General features: G+C 46.4%; 1 protein-coding gene, 6 non-coding genes and 1 pseudogene across 7 annotated transcripts; all 8 read left to right on the forward strand.

The window, feature by feature from the left end:
- The first annotated feature begins 1,057 nt into the window (after positions 1-1,057).
- Trnan-guu lies at positions 1,058-1,131 on the forward strand. Its single transcript has one exon. It is a non-coding gene; the product is annotated as a tRNA-Asn (tRNA).
- A 98-nt stretch (positions 1,132-1,229) lies between these two features.
- Trnan-guu lies at positions 1,230-1,303 on the forward strand. Its single transcript has one exon. It is a non-coding gene; the product is annotated as a tRNA-Asn (tRNA).
- Positions 1,304-1,988: 685 nt separating this feature from the next.
- On the forward strand, positions 1,989-2,625 carry LOC115327580 (annotated as a pseudogene).
- Positions 2,626-2,731: 106 nt separating this feature from the next.
- Positions 2,732-8,009, forward strand: LOC120841522. The gene is made up of 2 exons (XM_040212438.2): positions 2,732-2,755; positions 7,257-8,009. The coding sequence occupies exons 1-2, from the start codon at positions 2,732-2,734 to the stop codon at positions 8,007-8,009; spliced, it is 777 nt and encodes a 258-aa protein (XP_040068372.2).
- On the forward strand, positions 6,503-6,576 carry Trnan-guu. The gene has a single exon. It is a non-coding gene; the product is annotated as a tRNA-Asn (tRNA).
- Positions 8,010-16,759: 8,750 nt separating the features above from the next.
- Trnan-guu lies at positions 16,760-16,833 on the forward strand. Its single transcript has one exon. It is a non-coding gene; the product is annotated as a tRNA-Asn (tRNA).
- Positions 16,834-19,673: 2,840 nt separating this feature from the next.
- Trnan-guu lies at positions 19,674-19,747 on the forward strand. Its single transcript has one exon. It is a non-coding gene; the product is annotated as a tRNA-Asn (tRNA).
- Positions 19,748-19,845: 98 nt separating this feature from the next.
- Positions 19,846-19,919, forward strand: Trnan-guu. The gene has a single exon. It is a non-coding gene; the product is annotated as a tRNA-Asn (tRNA).
- The last annotated feature ends 1,350 nt before the right edge of the window (positions 19,920-21,269 follow it).

A 21,269-nucleotide genomic window follows, 5' to 3' on the forward strand; every position in this document is an offset into this window, starting at 1 on the left:
TTGTGTCTCGATTTCTTTTTCTACGGGACCAGAGAGATGATTTTTTTGCGGACTAGGTTACAAGTCAGATTGTGTGATACGTTGCCTGAATTTGTTGTCTCAGCGAGCAACATTAGGTGCCGGGGGGCGCGAGGTTTTTTGCTCGGAAGTGATTAGATCTTTTCAGTTTCTGAAGGTACGCTTCTCGCTTGAGTACCTAATCGAGGTCACAAGGAAGCGCTTGTTTAAAAATATTGTCGATAGTGTTTTGCCTGTGCCCTTGTACCGTTCCATCTAATGCGAGGGCCACGGCCAAGATGTGGTCAAAAGGGTTAAAAAGATGCCAGTCCGTCCAGTGGTGAAATCCTTCTTTTTTCAACTTCATAGTGGGACGCTACCCGTTAAGCCCTGGCTTCAAGACAGGGGTATATTTGTGCCCTGGTCGGTCGATTATCTTTTGTGCAGAGAGCCCGAAACTGTAGAACATATTTTCCTCGACTGCTGGTACGCAGTGTTTCACTGGGATATCATGCAGCGTACTTTAAAGAAGAGCCTCCCAGTGTCGGCGTATGGCATCCGGTTTCTTTGTGTCGAACAGGACGGGGGCGTGCCGTATGACACGATAATGGTCTTGGTCCTCCATAGTATATGGAAATCGAGGATGGCAGTTCGCCATGCTGACGTGGGCGCTCGCCCAGCTCGAGACTACTTTATTGAGAGTATTGTTCACGTACGGGAAATGTACAGAGCGCAGAGCGAGCAGCCTGACTAGCTGCCAGCTCTGGACTGATTGGTCGCACTGATGGATTTTTAACCTGATCACGCCGGACAGTGCTTGTCGGACGCTTTTAATCGTTAATCCGTGTCCAGTATTGTATGTTTTACTGCCAAGCCTGTAATAAAAAAAAATCCGTGGCGCAATCGGCTAGCGCGTTCAGCTGTTAACCGGAAGGCTGGAGGTTCGAGCCCTCCCGGAGGCGAGGCTAAGGCTTCACTTTTTATTTTCCCAGGTAGCGATGAATGACTCTCCAACAGCGGCTGGACTGACGTTTCGGCCAACTTTTATAGGTTGTCACCCGCCTCTGTGGCGCAATCGGCTAGCGCGTTCGGCTGTTAACCGGAAGGCTGGAGGTTCGAGCCCTCCCGGAGGCGAGGCTAAGGCTTCACTTTTTATTTTCCCAGGTAGCCATGAATGACTCTCCAACAGCGGCAGGACTGACGTTTCGGCCAAATTTTACAGGTTGTCACCCGCCTCCGTGGCGCAATCGGCTAGCGCGTTCGGCTGTTAACCGGAAGGCTGGAGGTTCGAGCCCTCCCGGAGGCGAGGCTAAGACTTCACTTTTTATTTTCCCAGGTAGCGATGAATGACTCTACAACAGCGGCTGGACTAACGTTTCGGCAAAATTTTATAGGTTGTCACCCGCCTCCGTGGCGCAATCGGCTGGCGCGCATTCGACTTCCGGCTGCCGAGCAGATCGGACGTACTTATCATGAGCTCCGTCGGAGCGGTATCAGCGGCCCTTTCTGGCCGCGGAAGCAGGAACGCTGACTCTGCATTGCAGGACTACGAAGTGATAATGCCTACGCTGCCTACTGGCTCGTCTGTCCAGAACACGATTTTTTTACACGCCGATGTGCGAGCCCGGCCATACCGCCTGGAACATTTCCGAGACGTCTTGGCCCGTGCGGCACTTCTCCCTGAAGTGCTCGCCTTGGGGGCGTACCAGTACAACCACGTGTGGGCTGTTACCTTCAGGAGCGCCGAGGGCAAGAAGAAGTTGCTCGCAGCCGACGGCTTCACAGTCAAGGAAGGCCGCTGCGTCGTGGTGAACCCGAATAACCAGGTCCACGCCCAAGATGAAGAAGTGCGTGTGGCCCTGGCGCCCTTTGGGAGGGTGACGGGGATCACAAGAGACAAGTGGCACGTGCCAGGCTGTATGGACATGGGGTCGACGACACGCTCGGTGACCCTTAAGCTGGCAGCCGGCGTCACGGTGGAGGACATCCCTCACCAGCTGCGCATCGCTGGCGACCTGGTGTTGGGGGTGGTGCCCGGCAGGGCGCCGCTTTGCCTTCGGTGTAAGGGCAAGGGCCCGGGAGTGCAGAGTACCACGCTGTGCGTCCTGCAGACATTTCGGCCGCAGTGAGAGCCAATGCGTCCGCACTTACGCGAGCGTCGCAGGGCCCGTGAGGAGCGACGATATTTCGGAGCACCTCATGGACGTGGCTAACGCCGAGGAAGCTGCCAGCGGAGGAGCGAGTCAGCTACCCGAGCAGGCACCAGCACCCCTTGGCCCTTTGGGGAGCAGTGACGAAAGCCGAAGCGACGGTGACCGCGGTAGGCTACCTGCGGGGACGTCGGCGGGCGGTGCACCGAGTGTGGAAAACGTCGGCTTGGCGAAGTCTTCAGCTATCGAGACGCCGCATACTGACAAGGTCGAACCTAAGGACGTCGAGACAGAGGTCCCCATGGCCCCGGTCCCCAAGCGGGCCCGTGAACTTAGTGAAAAAGTCAGCCAGAACTCCGGAGCGGCTGCCCCCGATGAGCCGCCCCCAAAGGCGCCTTTGACGCGGCGTTCAAGCCTGAGACCCAAGCCCAACATACCACCGGACCGAAGTCCGATGGTGACGCCGCCCACGCAGTAGTGAGACCTCGCGCTCTGGAAGGCACTCGGAACTCTAGAGGGACGTAAACACGACGTGGCCGAGACGGAGACCTCCTGTAGTGCCTTTGACTTTTGGGCTGGCGAAAATGGCCGGCCAGCGCTTCGGGACAGTGAGTCGTTAGGCGTCTCTCAAAGAGCTGAGGTGAGCACCAAGCAGCTCCGTTCTACTCGCTCAGAAAGGGCAGGTAATCTCGATACAGCCCTACGTGTCGCCACGCTGAATGTACGGGGCCTGGCGGCCAGGCGCAGGCAGTACCAACTTAGCCGCCTTTTTCTGGATAACGACCTTGACGTAGTGGCTGTGCAAGAGACGAAAGTAGAGAGCGAAGAGCAAACGAGCCGTATGCTTCAGCCTTTCAGCGCTCGCTATAATGTATGTGTATGCCACTCCGTTGGTAGATCTGGCGGTTGTGCTTTTATTTTTGCGCAATTCCGTAGGAATTGTGGTACAGTCTGTTGTTGTTTGTACGAATGGGCGTTTGATTGTATACGATTTTTCCTTTTCGGGTAAGCAATGGCGTATAATATGTGTCTACATGCCAAATCAGCAAAGTGAAGGTGGTATTTTTTTTGAACAAGTTGCCTCCTATCTTAACTCTGATAAACTTATTATCTTCCTGGGAGCTTTTAACTGTGTGTGCGTTCCAGAAGATAGAGTACAGCAGTTGCCGATACGTGATCAGAGCGCGATGTTATTGAATACCTTAGTGCAAGAATGTAACTTAGAGGACGTTGGGTGGGTTCTGTCGAAAAGTAATGTACCCCAGTTCACGCATCACCAACGCGCAAGCCACGCCAGGCTTGATAGGGCTTATATATCAGCAGAACTTGTCCCACTCTGCCAGAACTATGACGTTAAACATGTATCTTTCAGCGATCACAGCTTGGTAATGTTCACGCTAGGAACTAAACAAAATAAAAAGGCCTTTAACTGGGATTTATGGAAATTTAATGATAAGCTTTTGAAAGATGAGGCCTTCATGAGCGGAGTGAAGGAAAGCACACAAAAGCTGCTGGAGGCTGAGACTGGAAGCTTTAGAACATTGTGGGAGCTATTTAAGGAAGAAGTAAAAATTAATGCGATAGAACGGGCGAGTTCTTTGAAAAGGCAAGAAAGGGCAAAAGAAAAAGAACTGCAATGTCAGCTCCAGTTTCTCCTATGTATGGAGAGCGCCCAACCGGGACAGTTTACAAAAGAAGTTAGCGAAGTCAAGAGCAAACTAGAGCTTATCAATGCAGATAACTACCGAGGAGCTGTGATAAGAGCTCGAGCCGAACGATTGTGGGCGGGAGAAACACTGACTAAGCGCTCACTGAGTGATGAAAAAAAATGTGCAATACAAAACGAAATAAGAGATACAATACGGCGGCGAAATCACCCGTGATAAAAAGATCATTAAACGTGCTTTCTTTGAATATTATCAAGATCTTTTAGGGCACAAAATAAGTGTTGAGGGTGGTTTTGAAAAAGAGTTTTTACCGTTAATGCCACAATTAAATGAGGAGGTTAAGACAGTCCTCGAAGTGCCGTTAAGTGTGCTAGAAATTAAAAGAGCTATTGATGATCTAAAAACAGGAAAGTCTCCCGGACCCGATGGATTAGGGGCAGCTGTTTACAAGGCTTTTAAAGAACCTATGGCTGAGGCTCTACACCGTGTGCTACTAGAAGCGTACGAGGTAAAAGAAATGCCACCATCTTTCCAGAGAACCCATACCATTTTGATTCCCAAAAGTGAAGACCCTGTAAAACAATTATCGGTTAAGTCATATCGCCTTACCAACGTAGATTATAAGATTTTTATGAAAATTTTGGCGAGAAGAATGCAAACTATAATAACATCCATTGTTGGGCCTCACCAAACCTATGGCATTAAAGGGCGCACAATCTTTACAAATATTCACGTGGCCAGAAGTATTTTAGAGTGCTGTGACGCTTTCGGCGGTAGAGTGGCCATGCTGCAACTGGATTTAGTAAAGGCCTTTGATAGGGTAGCGCACGATATACTTTTTTCGATATTGGAACACGTGAATGTAGGTTCAGTTATTTTAGATGGTGTAAAATGTCATATGAGAAGTGCTTTACAAGCCTAATCGTCAATAAGGAAGTGAGTGAAAAATTGGAAGTTCGGTCCTCGGTCCGACAGGGATGCCCTTTATCTCCTCTGTTGTTCGCCATTTATCTCGAGCCATTTTGTTTAAAGATCCTTCATAGTCAAAGGATACGTGGTTTTAGGCTGGTTTCAAGTGAAGTCAAGCTCCTTTCTTACGCAGACGATATAGCTGTGTTTTGTAAGGATGCAGAAAGTGTTAGTGAGGTTGTGAAAGAAACTGCCTTGTTTTGTAAGATGGCAGGTAGTGCCATAAATTGGAAAAAAATGCGTTGGATTCTGGCACGGTTGTTGGGAATCCACGCCAGTTAGTTTTGAAAACATTCACTTTACTGTTTTGCATCCCAAGTACCTTGCGCGTGCCACTAGAACATTATCGTGATACCGGAGACTATTGGAGGGAGCAGACGGAGCAAGTACGGGCAAAAACAACAAAGTGGGGTGGTAAAGATCTTTCAATGTTCGCGCGGTCATTAGTTTGCAACTTGTTTATAGTGGCAGAAGTATGGTATGTGTTACAAGTGCTGTCGATGTCGAGAGTGAATGTTCAGAGGTTACATAGGGTGTTTGTGGTTTTCGTATGGGGTTCGGGTTGGGAGCGAAGCAGTCGTACTAATTTGTTTCGTTCTGCGCGAAATGGTGGGATTGGGCTTGTTCATTTGTCTCTTCGGCAGGTGGTTTCTCGTTTTATTTTTCTTCGGGATCAAAAAGATGATTTCTTGCGAACTGTTCTGCAGGTCAGACTGTGTCATACATTACCTGAGTTTGTTGTATCTACTGGTACCTTTCAACGTGTCGGACTACGTGGTTCTTTGTATGAAGTGGTCAGAGCCTTTCAGTTTTTAAAAGTACGGTTTTCATTGGAGTATTTAAGTGTTGTCGATCGGAAGCGCTTATATAAAGATCTGGTTGACACTGTGCTGCCAATACCTTTGTACCGCTCCTTATATTGTGAGGGCCCAGGAAAATATGTTTTAAAAAGGGTTAAAAGAATGCCGGTTAGGCCAACTGTGAAGACCTTCTTTTTCCAGTTACACAGTGGCACCCTTCCTGTTAAGCCCTGGCTGCAGGAAAAAGGCCTTTTTGTGCCATGGTCTATTAACTGTCTTTTATGTCGAAAACCCGAAACTGTAGAACATATTTTCCTGGACTGTTGGGATGCTGTTTTTTTTTTGTGGGACATTCTGCAACGTACCCTGAAGAAGGACCTACCATTAACAAATTATGGTATTCGATTCCTATCTGTCGACAACGAAGGGGGTGTGCCTTACGACATGTTTATGCTGTTGGGCCTCCACAGCCTATGGAGGACTAGGATGGCTGTACGAAATGCTGATGTTAACCCCCGTCAAGCAAGGGAATATTTAATTGAGAGTGCTATTTATGTAAGAGAAGTGTATGAGACGCTGACCGAAAAGCCTGAGTGGGTGCCTATACTGGACAGGCTGGTATCGATGAAGCAATTTTAAAGTTAGTCGCAGTCCAGGGACTATCTGGTCGCTCTAGGTTGTCATTTTTGGGAATGTTTCTCGTACTGTCAGTTGAAATAAAGGTAGTGAAGACAAAAAAAAAAAAAAAAAAAAAAAAAGCAATCGGCTAGCGCATTCGGCTGTTAACCGGAAGGCTGGTGGTTCGAGCCCTCCCGGAGGCGAGGCTAAGGCTTCACTTTTTATTTTCCCAGGTACCGATGAATGACTCTCCAACAGCGGCTGGACTGACGTTTCGGCTAAATTTTATAGGTTGTCACCCGCCTCCGTTGCGCAATCGGCTAGGGCGTTCGGCTGTTAACCGGAAGGCTGGAGGTTCGAGCCCTCCCGGAGACGAGGCTAAGGCTTCATTTTTTATTTTCCCAGGTACCGATGAATGACTCTCCAACAGCGGCAGGACTGACGTTTCGGCCAAGTTTTGTAGGTTGTCACCCGCCTCCGTGGCGCAATCGGCGATTCCACTTCCGGCTTCCAGCCAGAGCGGACGGCGCAATGAATCGCTCCCTGAAAGAGGCGGCGGCCGTTATCGGCCGCGGTGAAACGAATGTTTCTTTTTTGCCAAATGATTACCGTGTACTTTTGCCTGCTCTGCCCACCGGAGAGGCTGCTAAGCTCAGCGTGATTCTTCACGCTGATCTTCAAGGGAGACCTTACCGGATTGAAGACTTCCGTGAACCGTTGGACAAGGTGGGAGTTTTGCCGGGCGTGGCTGGTCTGGGGGCCTTCCAGGTGAGCCACGTCTGGCTGCTGAAACTTCACTCGCTGGAAGCAAAGACCAAGCTTCTGGAAGCCGGCAACTTGCAAGTAAAAGGCCGCTTTTGCCTTCTCGTAGACCCGAGTCGGAGGGAGCTGCGCATCAAGCTCCACTGGGTCACGTTCGACGTCCCAGCGGACACGGTGCGTCGTGCCTTCGAACCCTTCCGGTCTCGGTCAAAGAAATTATCCGAGAAAAGTGGAAAGTGCCAGGCTTTGTCGACGTTGAGTTCACCACGCTGGTGGGGCGCATGATGCTGAAGGGGGGCGTTTCCCTGGAAAGCCTCCCCCACCAGCTGCGGATTTGCGGGGGAGATGTCCTGGTCGCCGTCCCTGGTCTTGCGCCGATCTGCCTCCAGTGCCACCGAGCGGGGCACACACGCCGAGACTGCAGGGTGCCCCAGTGTAACCAGTGCCAGGCCTTCGGACACGAGGCCTCGTCGTGCGTGAAGACGTACGACCGCGTCACTGGCAACAACATCGCCGTGGCGTCGGACGACACAGAGTGCTTGGACGTGTTCGAGGCCGAGAGAGCAGCAACAGCGACGACGCCGACAGACCAGCAAACCCAGGGCGGGCCCACAGAGAACGGCGGAGTCTGTGATGAGGCGAAACCAAGACCTTCGCCCGGGGCATCAAAAGACAAGGCGGCCACCGAGGTAGTCGAAGAACTCGGGTCCGAAAAGGTGACGGACTCTCCAGACGTCCCAGCGGCAACCGCCGTGCCGGGGAACGATGACGGCAAGAACCGTGTCGACGAAGACGTCGGGACGAAAGTTCGTGACGAAGTCAAGGTCAAGGGTGACGACGGCGGCAAGCCCGAGGAGGGCGAAGGTGGCGTTGACGGCAGGCTCAGGGACGCAGAGGCCGGAGCGGCGAGGCGACGACACGAAGGCGTAAGCTCCAAGATCGCTGACAGGGAACTGCGACGCCTCGAGCGCGAGTGGGTTGGCAACGGGGGACTTAACCGTGAACGGTCGAGGTCTCGCCAGCGCAGGGAGGAGCAATTGAAGTGAGTGGTCAAGGCCTTCACTACTGTTGTAAAAGGTTTTTTCGCACTGTTTTCTTTTTCTAAAGGCAGCACCTTCCGGTTGGTCCTACCTAGAATTTAAGCATGCTAGAAAAGTCTTTGCGCGTAGGCACTTTAAACGTACGGGGACTGTGTTCCCGGCTCCGGCAGTGTCAACTGAGCCGCCTCTTTATTGAGTACGACCTCGATATTGTGGCGGTTCAAGAGTCAAAGGCAGAAGGCGAAGGACAGACGGAGAGCATGGTGCGGGTGTTTGTGTCGCGGTACGATGTTTGTGTAAGCCACGCTGTTGGAACGTCTGGCGGGTGTCTTTTGTTTTTGTGGAAGGGTTTGCTTACTGTAGAGCAGGTTATAAGCGATGAGTCGGGACGCTTTGTCCTCTGTGATTTTTCTTTTTCTTGTAACCTTTTCCGTTTTCTTTGCATTTACGCACCGAACGGAATCGATGAAAGAGTGTTTTTTTTTAGAGTTTTGAGAAGTATGTTTTATTTATTTATTTATTTTATTTATCAATACTATTATTCCAATGCATGGAATATAATAGGAGTGGCACAAGAATGAAGCACTATACAAGATGCTTGCAATGTAAGTGTAGGCCCCCGCCACCAGAATGCAGCGAAAGAAACTCTGAGCTACAATTGACAGCAGTGTGTCGGCAAGTATACACATAGCAGTACATGAACAATTACATAAAAGATTATCTTGCAGACAGTAGCAAATATGACACAAGAGTTTTAACAGTGGAACGCCTTTGACAGCGAGGCGCCGATTGCAAAAAGAAAATCATATTTATACAGTTGATAACAGTTGCTCAAGAAACGAGGAAACACACTCACAATTGACTATATCTCGAGGTAGTTTGTTCCAATCGGATACAGTACGCGGAAAAAAAGAGTACTTAAACGCATCTACCCGAGAGTGACATTCAATAATTGTTTTCGGGTGTGTGAATCGAGTGTTGGTCCTTTGGGAAAAAGCGATATATTTATCTTGAGGTATTCTTATGGCTCCATTCACGATTAGATAAAGCATTTTTAACCGGGCTATCTTTCTTCTGGATGACAGCGGTGTTAAATCCGTTTGAAGCATTAATTTTGATGGTGAGTTCTTTCTTCCGAATTTGTTAAATATAAACCTAAGAGCTTTTCTCTGAATCATCTCTAGTTTTTTACGCTCTTTTGTGTGAAGGGGTCCCAAACGACGCTGGCATATTCAAGAATTGGTCGGATTAAAGTTTTATAAGCAAGCAATTTTGTAGAAGGCGGTGCACCCGGCAAGGTTCGTTTCAGAAACCATAACTTCCAGTTGGCTCTCTTTACGATGTAATCAATGTGAAGGTCCCATTTAAGTTCAGAAGAAAAAATGACGCCTAGATATTTGAAGGTTGTTACCTTGTTTAGTTTGTGACCAGATAACTCATAATTGAAGTCAAGGGGGAGTTTCTTACGTGAAATAGTCATACACACACATTTGTTTTCATTTAATGTCATTTGCCAATCGCTGCACCACTTGTAAATTTTGTTTAGGTTATTGTTTAATGCTATCTGGTCGTTGCGCGATTTTACTTCAGAATATAAGACACAGTCATCTGCGAACAGTTTTATGCGAACATTTATGTCGGTAATTATATCATTGATGAATATTAAAAACAACATGGGTGCCAGAACTGTCCCTTGAGGTACTCCCGAGGTTACGGGCGATGTAACTGAAGCTTTATTGTTGTATGTTACGAACTGTTGCCTTCCCTTTAGGTAGTGTTCAAACCATTTCAATAATGAGTCAGATTTAAGAACAACGTTTAATTTAGCGAGAAGTTTGTCGTGGGAAACCTTGTCGAATGCCTTCGCGAAGTCTAGAAATATGATATCAACTTGAGAACGTTTATTTATACACTCACTAAATTCATGTGTTGTTTCCAGTAGTTGCGTTACGGTTGAAAGGCCTTTTCTGAAACCATGTTGTTCTTTTGTTAATAACGAGTGGTTTTCGAGATGATTAGTAATATGTGAGCATATGATATGTTCTAGAATTTTGCAACACTGTGACGTTAATGAAATTGGTCTATAGTTCCCAACGTCTGTTTCATTTCCGGATTTAAAGATAGGAACGATTCTCGAAACCTTCCAATCATCAGGCAGGGACCCGAGCAATAAAGATTGTTGAAAAATAATGCGAAGGTATTTAGAGATCCACTCCGCGTAGCGTTTTAGGAATGCTGTGGGAATCATGTCGGGACCGGGGCTTTTCTTTTCATCAAGGTTTAGTAAAAGAGCCAGTATACCTTCTTCAGAAATGTGCAGCTCGGCAATCCTTGGAATATGATCTAAACTTTCGATTGGTGGCAACGAACGATTATCAGAGGTAAAGACTGATACAAAGTTACTATTTAGAGCCTCTGCAATAAGAGACGCTTCTTGGGTGAAATTACCGTGAATTAAAAAGCTATTTGATATTTTTCGTTTAGGTTGAAGGTATCTCCAGAATTTTTTTGGCGAGGATGACAAAAAATTTGGTAGTGCATAGCTGTAGTATGTTGACTTTGCTGAGGACACCATTTCTTTATGGGTTTGGTTCAATTTGCAAAGAAGTTGTTTATTTGCCAGGGAAGGGTTCCTCTTTATGTTTTTCCGTTGCCGGGAAATTTTGCGGCCGATATGAATGATCTCACGTGTGATCCAGGGGTTCTTCTTGTTTATTTTTTTGTGTTTTGTTGGAACATATTTAGCAACGCAATCTTCAATTATTCCTTTAAATGAGTTCCACAAGTCGTTCATGCACACATTCTGAGTTTCTGAAAGCTGCCGAAATAAATCGAGGGAGAGTTCTAGGTGATCTAATATAGAAACGTCGTCCGCATTAAGAAAGTCATAAACGGGAACAGTACGTGTCGAGTTACGGTACGTCATGTTTAATGGAAGAGAAACGACCACCATCTTATGGTCGCTAATACCATCGCAAACATCAGTGGTACTATTTTCAGAGAAGTCGTGGCTGACAAGAACAAGATCCAGTATAGATTGTGAAGAACCCTGAAGTCTTGTGGGTTCATATACGAGTTGATCGAGATCAAAAGTGAAAGCGATATCAAGTAGCGCTTCTGAACTTTCGCCCCCACTCGATCCCGCATGTAGTGCTCTCCAATCGATGTGGGCCAAGTTAAAATCGCCAGCAAGAATTACTTTATTGTGGTTTTTAACCTGAAGCAGAAGGTATTCTTTTATGTCTTCCAAAAAAGTAATGTCAGCGTTTGGGGGACGATAAATTCCACCAACGATTACGCGCATGTTGTTAATTTGAATAGTGCACCATACTGATTCATTGTTTTCGATATCGTCCAACCGAACATATTGAATGCCAGATCTTATCACAATGGCAACGCCTCCCCCCCTGCTCGCTCTATCGTTTCTTAGTATGTTATAGTTTGGTGGGATTGTTTCACTGTCATTTATCGAGGGATGAAGCCAAGATTCAGTAATAACAACCAGGTCTGGTTTTCTAGCAAGGAGAATATGTTCTAATTCAGCAGTTTTATTAACAATACTTCTTGCGTTCAGGTTAATCAAGTGTAGGTTCGAATGTTTATTCTTTAAATGTCACCGCCCTGAAGATGCAGATAATTCCGACAATCTATATCTCTCCCCTCGAACTTCGTCCCATGCGTACGTAACATTGCTTATTATCATCTTGTCAAACCTGAGTTTGATTCGTTCGCCTCTCGATCGTTCAGTCTCAGCGCTTTCCCAAAGACATTGGCGGATGTTTTGAACACGTTTCGAGAAGTCTTCACTTATTTTCATACTAGTGTTCTTCAGTTTGTGACAATTTTTGAGTATAAGCATTTTTTCTCTAAAGTCAACGAGTTTTAGTATCACAGGCCGAGTCTTACCCTCCAGTTTTTTTCCCAATCTGTGCAGGCGCTCAATTCCACTAATAGTAATTCCAAGCGTGTCTTTAAACACAGTGTTTTGAACAGCGTCAAGTAAGCTATTTTCGTTTTCACCGTCGGGCTCACTGATTCCACGTATAATGATGTTGTTTCGGCGGCCTCTGTTTTCCAGATCGTCCAGCTTTGTTGTAAGTGTGTGTATAGTTCTTTCAAGTGCTACTACTGTGGTTTCGCATAGAAGAGTTTTTGCTTCTATTACATTTATTTTTTCGAGTTTTTCTTCCACTGTGCTTAGCCTTGTGTTGAGAGCAGCGATTGAGCCTTCAGTTTTCCTAAGGTTTTCCTTGATTTCATTGATATCAGCTGCTACACTTTTTTGTGATTCCATTATTTTAGCAAACATCTCTTCTACTGTGGGACCGGGGTTGAGTTCGATGTCCCCACACTGAATTGAAGAGTTATACAACGAGGATAAACTTTCACGAAACGCAGTACTCAGGGTTTGTTGGCTCGGAAACAGCAGCAGACAAAGGTCGTTGATTCGATAAGAATGACAATGAGAATTTGGACCAACCTGCACCAAAAAGAAGAGCAGTGCTTTAGCAGACACGCTCTGGCTGCTGTCGTCCGGCCAACTGAGGAGAACGGGCGCTTGGTTCTTCTTTATATCTCCTAAGGATGGTTGCGTTGATGACGTCGGAGATGCAGACGTAAGGAGTCCTCCAATGGTGACGCCCGGTGGGTCTGCATGAGGCAGTTGTGCTTCGTCATGCTGTCTTCTGGCGTTCCCCGAGGATTCCGGGGCGGTAGCAAGGCACGTGTCGCCGGTGTTGATCGTGCTTCGTTGATCGTGACACAGCAGGGAGACCCACTGCACCAAAAAGAAGAGCAGTGCTTTAGCAGACATGCTCTGGCTGCTGTCGTCCGGCCAACTGAGGAGAACGGGCGCTTGGTTCTTCTTTATATCTCCTAAGGATGGTTGCGTTGATGACGTCGGAGATGCAGACGTAAGGAGTCCTCCAATGGTGACGCCCGGTGGGTCTGCATGAGGCAGTTGTGCTTCGTCATGCTGTCTTCTGGCGTTCCACGAGGATTCCGGGGCGGTAGCAAGGCACGTGTCGCCGGTGTTGATCGTGCTTCGTTGATCGTGACACAGCAGGGAGACCCACTGCACCAAAAAGAAGAGCAGTGCTTTAGCAGACATGCTCTGGCTGCTGTCGTCCGGCCAACTGAGGAGAACGGGCGCTTGGTTCTTCTTTATATCTCCTAAGGATGGTTGCGTTGATGACGTCGGAGATGCAGACGTAAGGAGTCCTCCAATGGTGACGCCCGGTGGGTCTGCGTGAGGCAGTTGTGCTTCGTCATGCTGTCTTCTGGCGTTCCACGAGGATTCCGGGGCTGTAGCAAGGCACGTGTCGCCGGTGTTGATCGTGCTTCGTTGATCGTGACACAGCAGGGAGACCCACTGCACCAAAAAGAAGAGCAGTGCTTTAGCAGACATGCTCTGGCTGCTGTCGTCCGGCCAACGGATCGGACGGATCGGCGTGTCATTTTGCTAGGGGACTTTAATTGTGTGTGCGTGCCTCGTGATTGGGCGAACAGCAGAAGATTTCATGATGAAAGTGCTTTACTTTTAGGGGGAATGGTCGAACGCTACGGCCTAGAAGACGTTGACAACTGCGTGTCTGGTGGAGGGGTTCTGCTCTTTACACACTTCCAAGGAGCAAGTCACGCTCGCCTTGACAGAGTGTACGTTTCTTTTGAATTGCTGAGAGTGTGTAAAAAGTATACTGTTGATCATGTGTCATTTAGTGACCACTGTCTCGTTTCTTTTATGCTATGTTCATCAAAGGAGAAGCCAAAAAAGTTTGATTTGAATCTTTGGAAATGTAATACTAAGCTCCTTAGCGATGATTACTTCGTGAATTCAGTTCGCCAAACTCTAGACGAGTTGGCAAGGGCCGAGGGGAACGATTTTGGTGTAAAGTGGGAACTATTTAAACAGGATGTAAGAATGACAGCGCTTGAACGCTCAAGTATTTTGAAACACGAGCAGGAAAAGGTAAAGCAGGAACTAGATGACCTGCTGAAAGAGTTATTACACGAAGAACGTTTATCGCCTGGGCTTTTCACTGATGACATTATCAGTCTAAAGAAACGTCTGGAAGCGCTAGATACTGATCAGTATCAGGGGGCTGTTGTACGGGCGCGTCTGAAACGCATATCGGATGGGGAGATACCCACCAAAAGAACAGTTGGCTTTGAACGAAGATATGCCGCCAAGAACGAGATAAGCGAAATTCTTTATCGGGGTACGTTGTCGAGTGACAAGGAAAGCATAAAAAACGCGTTCGTAGAGCATTACAAAGGCCTTTTTAGTTATTGCGCACCCAAGAGAGACGATTTTCAAAGTTTTTTTTTACCGTTAATGCCGAAGCTAGCAGACGAGCTTAAGGAAAGGCTAGAACAGCCTATCACGTTAGGTGAAGTCGAAAAGGCAATAGACGATTTAAAGGGTGGGAAATCGCCTGGGCCCGATGGTTTAGGAGCGGAATTTTATGAAGCGTTTAAAGATCGAGTAGCACCTTTTTTGCACCGTGTTTTTTCCGAGGCGTTCCGACTTAATGTCTTACCCCCGCCCTTTTTGTCTACACATACTGTTTTAATCCCCAAGAGCGAGGATCGAGTTAAGCTACGCTCGGTTGGAGCGTACCGCCCGACTACTCTGTCGAATGTGGACTAGACTATAAGATTTTGATGAAGGTGCTGCCGGAACGACTACAAGGCGTGATCAACCTTAGAGTCGGTCCTCACCAGACGTGTGGTATTAAGGGGAGGACAATTGTTACAAACGTGCATGTAGCGCGAAGCATTTTGGAGTGCTGCGACGATTTCCAACAAAAGGTTGCGCTGCTGCAGATAGACCTCGAGAAAGCCTTTGACCGCGTATCCCACGAAATTCTTTTTTTTTTTATCTTAGAGTATGTTAATTTAGGTTCGGTGCTGTGCGATGGGGTACGCATGGCTTACCTTAACTGCGCCACACGTCTGGTTGTAAATAAGAGTGTGAGTGAACGTATCCCCCTTTATTCTTCTGTGCGGCAGGGATGCCCGCTTTCGCCGCTGCTGTTTTGTATTTTTCTTGAACCGTATTGTTTGAGTGTGTTACGTAGTGGGCACATACGCGGCTTTAATTTACAAGCAACCGAGGTTCGTGTTTTGGCGTATGCCGATGAAGTGGCTATTTTTTGTACTGACCAAGAGAGTGTAAAGAAAGCCGTAGAACTAACAGAGAAGTTCTGCGAGAGCACGTGCAGTGCTGTAAATTGGCAAAAGTGTCAGGGGTTTTGGCACGGAGATTGGCCCGCCAAGCCCACTGTTTTTGAACGTGTCACGTGGTCTGACACGCCGGTGCGGTATCTTGGAGTTCCACTGGAACAATACCGCGACAGCGAGGTGTATTGGAGTGAAGCTCAGGCGCTGCGCGCAAGGGCGGATAAGTGTGTGTGTGTGTGTGTGTGGGGGGGGGGGGGGGGAGGCGTTTCAATGTTTGCGCGTGCCTCAGTGTGCAACGCCTTTTTAGCTGCGAAGGTCTGGTGCGTGCTGCAGGTATTGCACTACTCGCGGGTCAACATCCAGCGCATACACCGTGTTTTTGCTGTGTTTATTTGGAGTTCAACTTGGGAGAGAACAAGCCGAACTAATCTTTTTCGGCGTGTCAAGGATGGTGGGCTGGGTCTGTCGCATATTTTTGTCAGTCAACTCGTTAATAGGTTTTGTTTTCTAAGGGACCAGAAGGACCCTCTACTGCGTTCAGTCATTCAGGTGCGGCTATGCAGAGCATTGCCCGAATTTATTGTCTCGACTGATATGCATTCCAGTTATGGCATACGAGGTTTTCTGAAGGAAGTTGTGTCTGCTTATCGGTTCTTGGCAACGCGGTTTTCGCTGGAGTATTTGTCCAGTGTGTCGCGAAAGCGTTTGACCAAAGACTTGATTGTTTCCCTTTTTCCCACTCCACTGTACCGTTCCTTGTACAATGAGGAGAGTGGTCAAGATGTTTTGAAGCGTGTCAAGCAAATGAGGGTAGCCGCCTTCACAAAATCCTTTTTCTTTAAATTACACAGTGAAACCCTGCCGGTCAAAGTTTTCTTAGAGGAAAAAGGTATTTCCCTCGCATGGTCTGTAAACTGTTTACCTTGCAAGATGCCAGAGACAATAGAACACGTTTTTCTTAACTGCTGGGACGCAGTGTTCCTTTGGGACGTCCTTCAAAGGACCCCTAAAAAGGACCTACCGTTAACACCTCATGGAATTCGTTATTCGCCTGTTGTTGTAGGAGACAACATTGTACCATATGATATGATCATAATGGTCGGTCTCCATAGCTTGTGGCGCTGCCGCATGGCTGTAAGACACGCGGACGTCGACGTGCGTCCCGCACACAAGTATTTTGTTGAAATGATGTGTTTTTTGAAAGAAATGTTTAAGGTTCAGCAGCCACCCCCCGATCTTTTGCCACTTCTTGAGGAGCTGGCGACCATCACTGGTCTGTGAAGGTGGTTGATGAGTTTGATATATGTATGTGCACAATAGCCGTTCAGGCTTTTGTTTTAACCTTTTATTGTATTTGTGATGTGTTTGTCACCTAAGCCAAAAAACAGGCAATAAAGAAAAAAAAAAGTGGCGCAATCGGCTAGCGCGTTCGGCTGTTAACCTTAACGCTGGAGGTTCGAGCCCTCCCGGAGGCGAGGCTAAGGCTTCACTTTTTATTTTCCCAGGTACCGATGAATGGACTCTCCAACAGCGGCAGGGCTGACGTTTCGGCCAAATTTTACAGGTTGTCACCCGCCTCCGTGGCGCAATCGGCTAGCGCGTTCGGCTGTTAACCGGAAGGCTGGAGGTTCGAGCCCTCCCGGAGGATTCCGAGTCAGAACATCCAACGCGTCAGAACATCCATCGAGTCAAAACATCCATTCGTGGATGTTTTGTCTCGGTGGACGTTCTGACTCGATGGATGTGTTGGCTCGGATGGATGTTCTGACTCGATGGATGTGTTGACCCCATGGATGTTTAGACTCGGATGGATGTTCTAACTCGGTGGATGTTTTGAGTCGATGGATGTTTTGACTCGGATGGCTGTGATGAATAATTTGACGAGTTGAATGTTCTATCGTTTTTTGCATGAGGAGAGAGCTGTTGTGTAAACGACTTTTGACGTTACGGTAAGCAAGGACCGTTTGCATACGCTTCTAGATAAAATTTAATTATTTATGAAGGACAAAATTGAGTTCGGTATTTGACGGAAGTGGATAGGATATGTTCTTATTTCTTTACTATTATTTGAGCTGTGAACTGCCTTTATGATTTTATTATCTTATTGAGACCTTGTCAGTTATTTAGGCTATTCAATAAACGTGTTTTTATATGTATTATGTATGTATTATATGTATTTTGTGATTTCGATTTCTTCAATTTTCCTCTACCAGTGTTAGTTACTTTTTAGTTTATTTTTATTTTATTTTTTTGCAAGATCATTGCTGTTGTTTTTCTTGGTCCCTGCTTGAACCACTCATGGTCTGTTGTTTTTTGTTAATAAATAAATAAAAAAAATATTAAAGTTAATAACGTCAGGGGTATGTAAACGGACTTAAATCATTTTTTTTGTTTTATCACGTATTAGGGGGTGTACGCTTTCAGTGACCCTGTGTCTTTCTTGTAGCATAACGGAGCGTAAAATAAGAAAGCATTTTGGTGGCCACTTCGTAATAAAATCAGTTAGGACACGACGGCGCAGTGGCAATGGCTCTCGAAAGCGGCGATCGGTAATGTTACGTGATCACGCGACGTGGTTTCAAATTGTCATTTACTTTCATTAGCGGTAAAATAAGCTGCTTTACCGTCTAACCGCTCATTCACACTGGAAGCGGATCCGCGTTCGCAAAGGGGTTGCGAACGCGGTTGTATGAAGATCCAGTACAATTGCACGCGCACTCGATGACATCAAGTGCGCGTGCAATTGTACTGGGTCTTTATACAACCGCGTTCGCAACCCCTTTGCGAACGCGGATCCGCTTCCAGTGTGAATGAGCGGTTAGTGGCGTTTTATTTTCTGTCGTTTGACCCGTGCAGCTCGAGAGCACGCTACTCTGCGATCCGTGGCAGCTACGTGACCCACAGACAATGGACAAGGCCTTTTGAATCCATATAAAAATGATAGCTATTTAGCTCGCCTTTGAAGAAACCAGTGTGATAGACATTCTTTAATTTTAGCTTGGTGTATGTGAATGCGTTCCTAAGAGGTTCGGAAAGAAAAGTGTATTTTTTCCAGGCAATGTGGGGTAACAAATTTTAGCAATTCATTCAAAAGCAACGTGATAAAAATCATCCAAATGAAAAGAACGATATTATTATTCACACGAAAAATTACTGCACTCTGAAGCTTGTGATGGTGAAACATTTTTCAAAACAGAATGGCTCTGTTTTAAACGTATTTTTCTTCGCCGCATTAATTAAAAAAAACTTTCTTTTTTCTTTGCATATGGGTGGGAGCAGCAGAGCGCGCGATGGGCTGGCTTCGAGTCTGCACGATTGCTCGAGGGACCAAAATACTGTTGTCGGTGTATTATGCAGCATAAGCCCTTCAAAAAAATTAATTACACCTCGCCAGTCGATTGCTTCCATTTTTGTGTTAAGCCTCTGAATTGTTTCAAGACGCTCTTGTCCCAGATGTTTGCCGTGATCAGTAACGTTAGTCCGAAAGAATCGTAGCTTTAGTTCGTGGTTTTTTAAAGTTAGTCTCACTCTCGGACAAAGCACTCTACATGGATTTGCTCAATTGTATATAAATAGTAGTTTTTAAATTACGGAAGTACTATTGGAACACATTTTAGTTTTGTTTTTTCATGTATTACAACTTTTTAGGTATTTGTACCCTGTCGTAGTGTCTCTACACTCATTTTTGTCACGATTACTTCTACCAGACACAACGTAGTGCATATCGTCCAGATAAAGTCATTTGGTTGAATAAGACACCAAGACATCGTGAGGCATTCAAAGAGTTTTATTCAAGGAAACTGACCCATGTGTGCTGTTCAGTTCATTCTACGGAAGAACTACAAGGATTGTAATTCTGTCCAGATAGTTAAGGACATCCTGAAACGTCGGGACTGCAGATGACAAATAGCCAAATATACTCAGTGTCAAAAATAAAACACGAACACGAGGGACCCTACATCCAGGACACTGACCAAGGTAATTGATCAGGTGTATGACCGAAACTGGCACTTGGCAAAAATCGCAGTCTCGAGCCGGAAAAAATTCATATATGTTGTTTTCTTTTCTTTTCAATTCAAATTATAGTTTTGAATCAGATGGATGCTTTGACTCTGATGGATGTTCTTACTCAATGGATGTTTTGACTCAGATGGATGTTTCGACTCTGATGGATGTTCTGACTCGGTGGATGTTTAGACTCGATGGATGTTTAGGCTCGGATGGATGTTCTGACTCGATGGATGTTTTGACTCGATGGATGTTTCGACTCGGATGGATGTCTTGACTCGTTGGATGTTTTGACTCTGGTGTCACGTGACCTGTTGGATGTTTTGACTCGATGGATGTTCTGACCCAATGGATGTTCTGGCCATAAGCGCTCCCGGAGGCGAGGCTAAGGCTTCACTTTTTATTTTCCCAGGTACCGATGAATGACTCTCCAACAGCGGCAGGACTGACGTTTCGGCCAAATTTTATGGGTTGTCACCCGCCTCTGTGGCGCCATCGGCTAGCGCGTTCGGCTGTTAACCGGAAGGCTGAAGGTTCGAGCCCTCCCGGAGGCGAGGCCAAGGCTTCACTTTTTATTTTCCCAGGTACCGATGAATGACTCTCCAACAGCGGCAGGACTGACGTTTCGGCCAAATTTTGTAGGTTGTCACCCGCCTCCGTGGCGCAATCGGCTAGCGCGTTCGACTGTTAACCGGAATGCTGGAGGTTCGAGCCCTCCCGGAGGCGAGGCTAAGGCTTTACTTTTTATTTTCCCAGGTACCAATGAATGACTCTCCAACGGCGTCTGGAATGACGTTTTGGGCAGACTTTACACGTTGTCACCACGAAAGGAGATCTAAATTGTCACCCGCCTCCGTGGCGTAATCGGCTAGTGCGTTCGGCGTGTATATATACATAGAGGCGTGACGTTGTTACTACGCGGTGCGTATCCCGGCCGGGGAGCAAAGAATTGAGTGTTCACACGGGGAATATCTTCCCCCTGTGAACACCCAATTAATACAAGCCTTTTTCTTTCCGTCTAAATTTAATAAAAATGTAAAGTAGGGTAGGTGTTTTTTTAGCCCTAGAACCAAGAGTGGCTTCGGCGGCCATTAGAAAAGAGAAAATGGAGTAATTTGTTAACTAATTAGGTAAACTGTTTCAATGAAGCATGATGCAAGGGTTGATATGGACTAACTTCGTTAAAAAATACACTACCGTCGCTTTTAAACGAGCTCGAAGGTGAAAATATTGACATTACTAAAAAAATCAAAGGGTATGCTACGTGACATGCTATTGGAAAACAGTGATAACGACTTTTCTTGTAGATAATCCATGCAATAAGGCGTAGTACCTTGTTTTTTGCTTGTCCTGTTTGAAATGTCTCTGCTGCTTTGCTACACGGGGTAGGGCCTCGTCAAGCTGCAAGCCATGCAGCTTTTTGCCCTATCTCGCTCCTTTGTATATAAAGGAAAACAAATTATTATTATTACTATTAAGTAGAGGAAGCATCTGGAAATTGATTGTGGGCGTACATATTTTATGCAAATTATGCTCTACGAGTTTTATTAAAATCCATTCACCAGGCGAGTCTGTTCCTTGACGCAACTCCCTTTAACACGAACGTGCGAGGAATGCAGGTTCCAAGCTTTCCATACGAATTATATACAATACTTTACTCCTCTGCTACAGTGTCATGGTGTATATATCACCTGAGTTTCGAAGAAAAATGCTAAAAATCGACCATTTAACAAATCTTTCGAGCGTAAAATGATAGGATTTGCAAAAGTTCTAGGAAATTCTAGCGCCTCTTTGTTGTTATCTTTCGTTCTTTCACTGCGCTGTTTGTTAGTGCTTCTCGTTTGTTTGCGATTCTTTCGAGGGCCATAATTTCAACGTATTTCGGTGCTTTGCACGATGGCTTTTAACCTTTACTCCTGTAAAACCCCATATTTGGGTTAGCAGTATCATAAATTAATAGATAAAAACGTAAATATATATTAAAAAAGACAATAAATATCGAATTAAAAAAAAATGGGCCCTGTTTTAGTAAATTAACATTCGGAGTCGCTCAAACGACGAACACAATCTCGTTCC

The sequence above is a fragment of the Ixodes scapularis genome, unplaced genomic scaffold (assembly GCF_016920785.2).
Source record: "Ixodes scapularis isolate PalLabHiFi unplaced genomic scaffold, ASM1692078v2 PGA_scaffold3__209_contigs__length_174095766, whole genome shotgun sequence".
In the NCBI taxonomy this organism is placed as follows: Eukaryota; Metazoa; Arthropoda; class Arachnida; order Ixodida; family Ixodidae; genus Ixodes; species Ixodes scapularis.

Coding starts and splice junctions, on each gene's coding strand:
- LOC120841522 (XM_040212438.2), top strand. CDS start 2,732: ATGGCCGGCCAGCGCTTCGGGACA. Junction 2,756..7,256: donor CCGGCCAGCGCTTCGGGACA/GTGAGTCGTTAG, acceptor ATGATGCTGAAG/GGGGGCGTTTCCCTGGAAAG.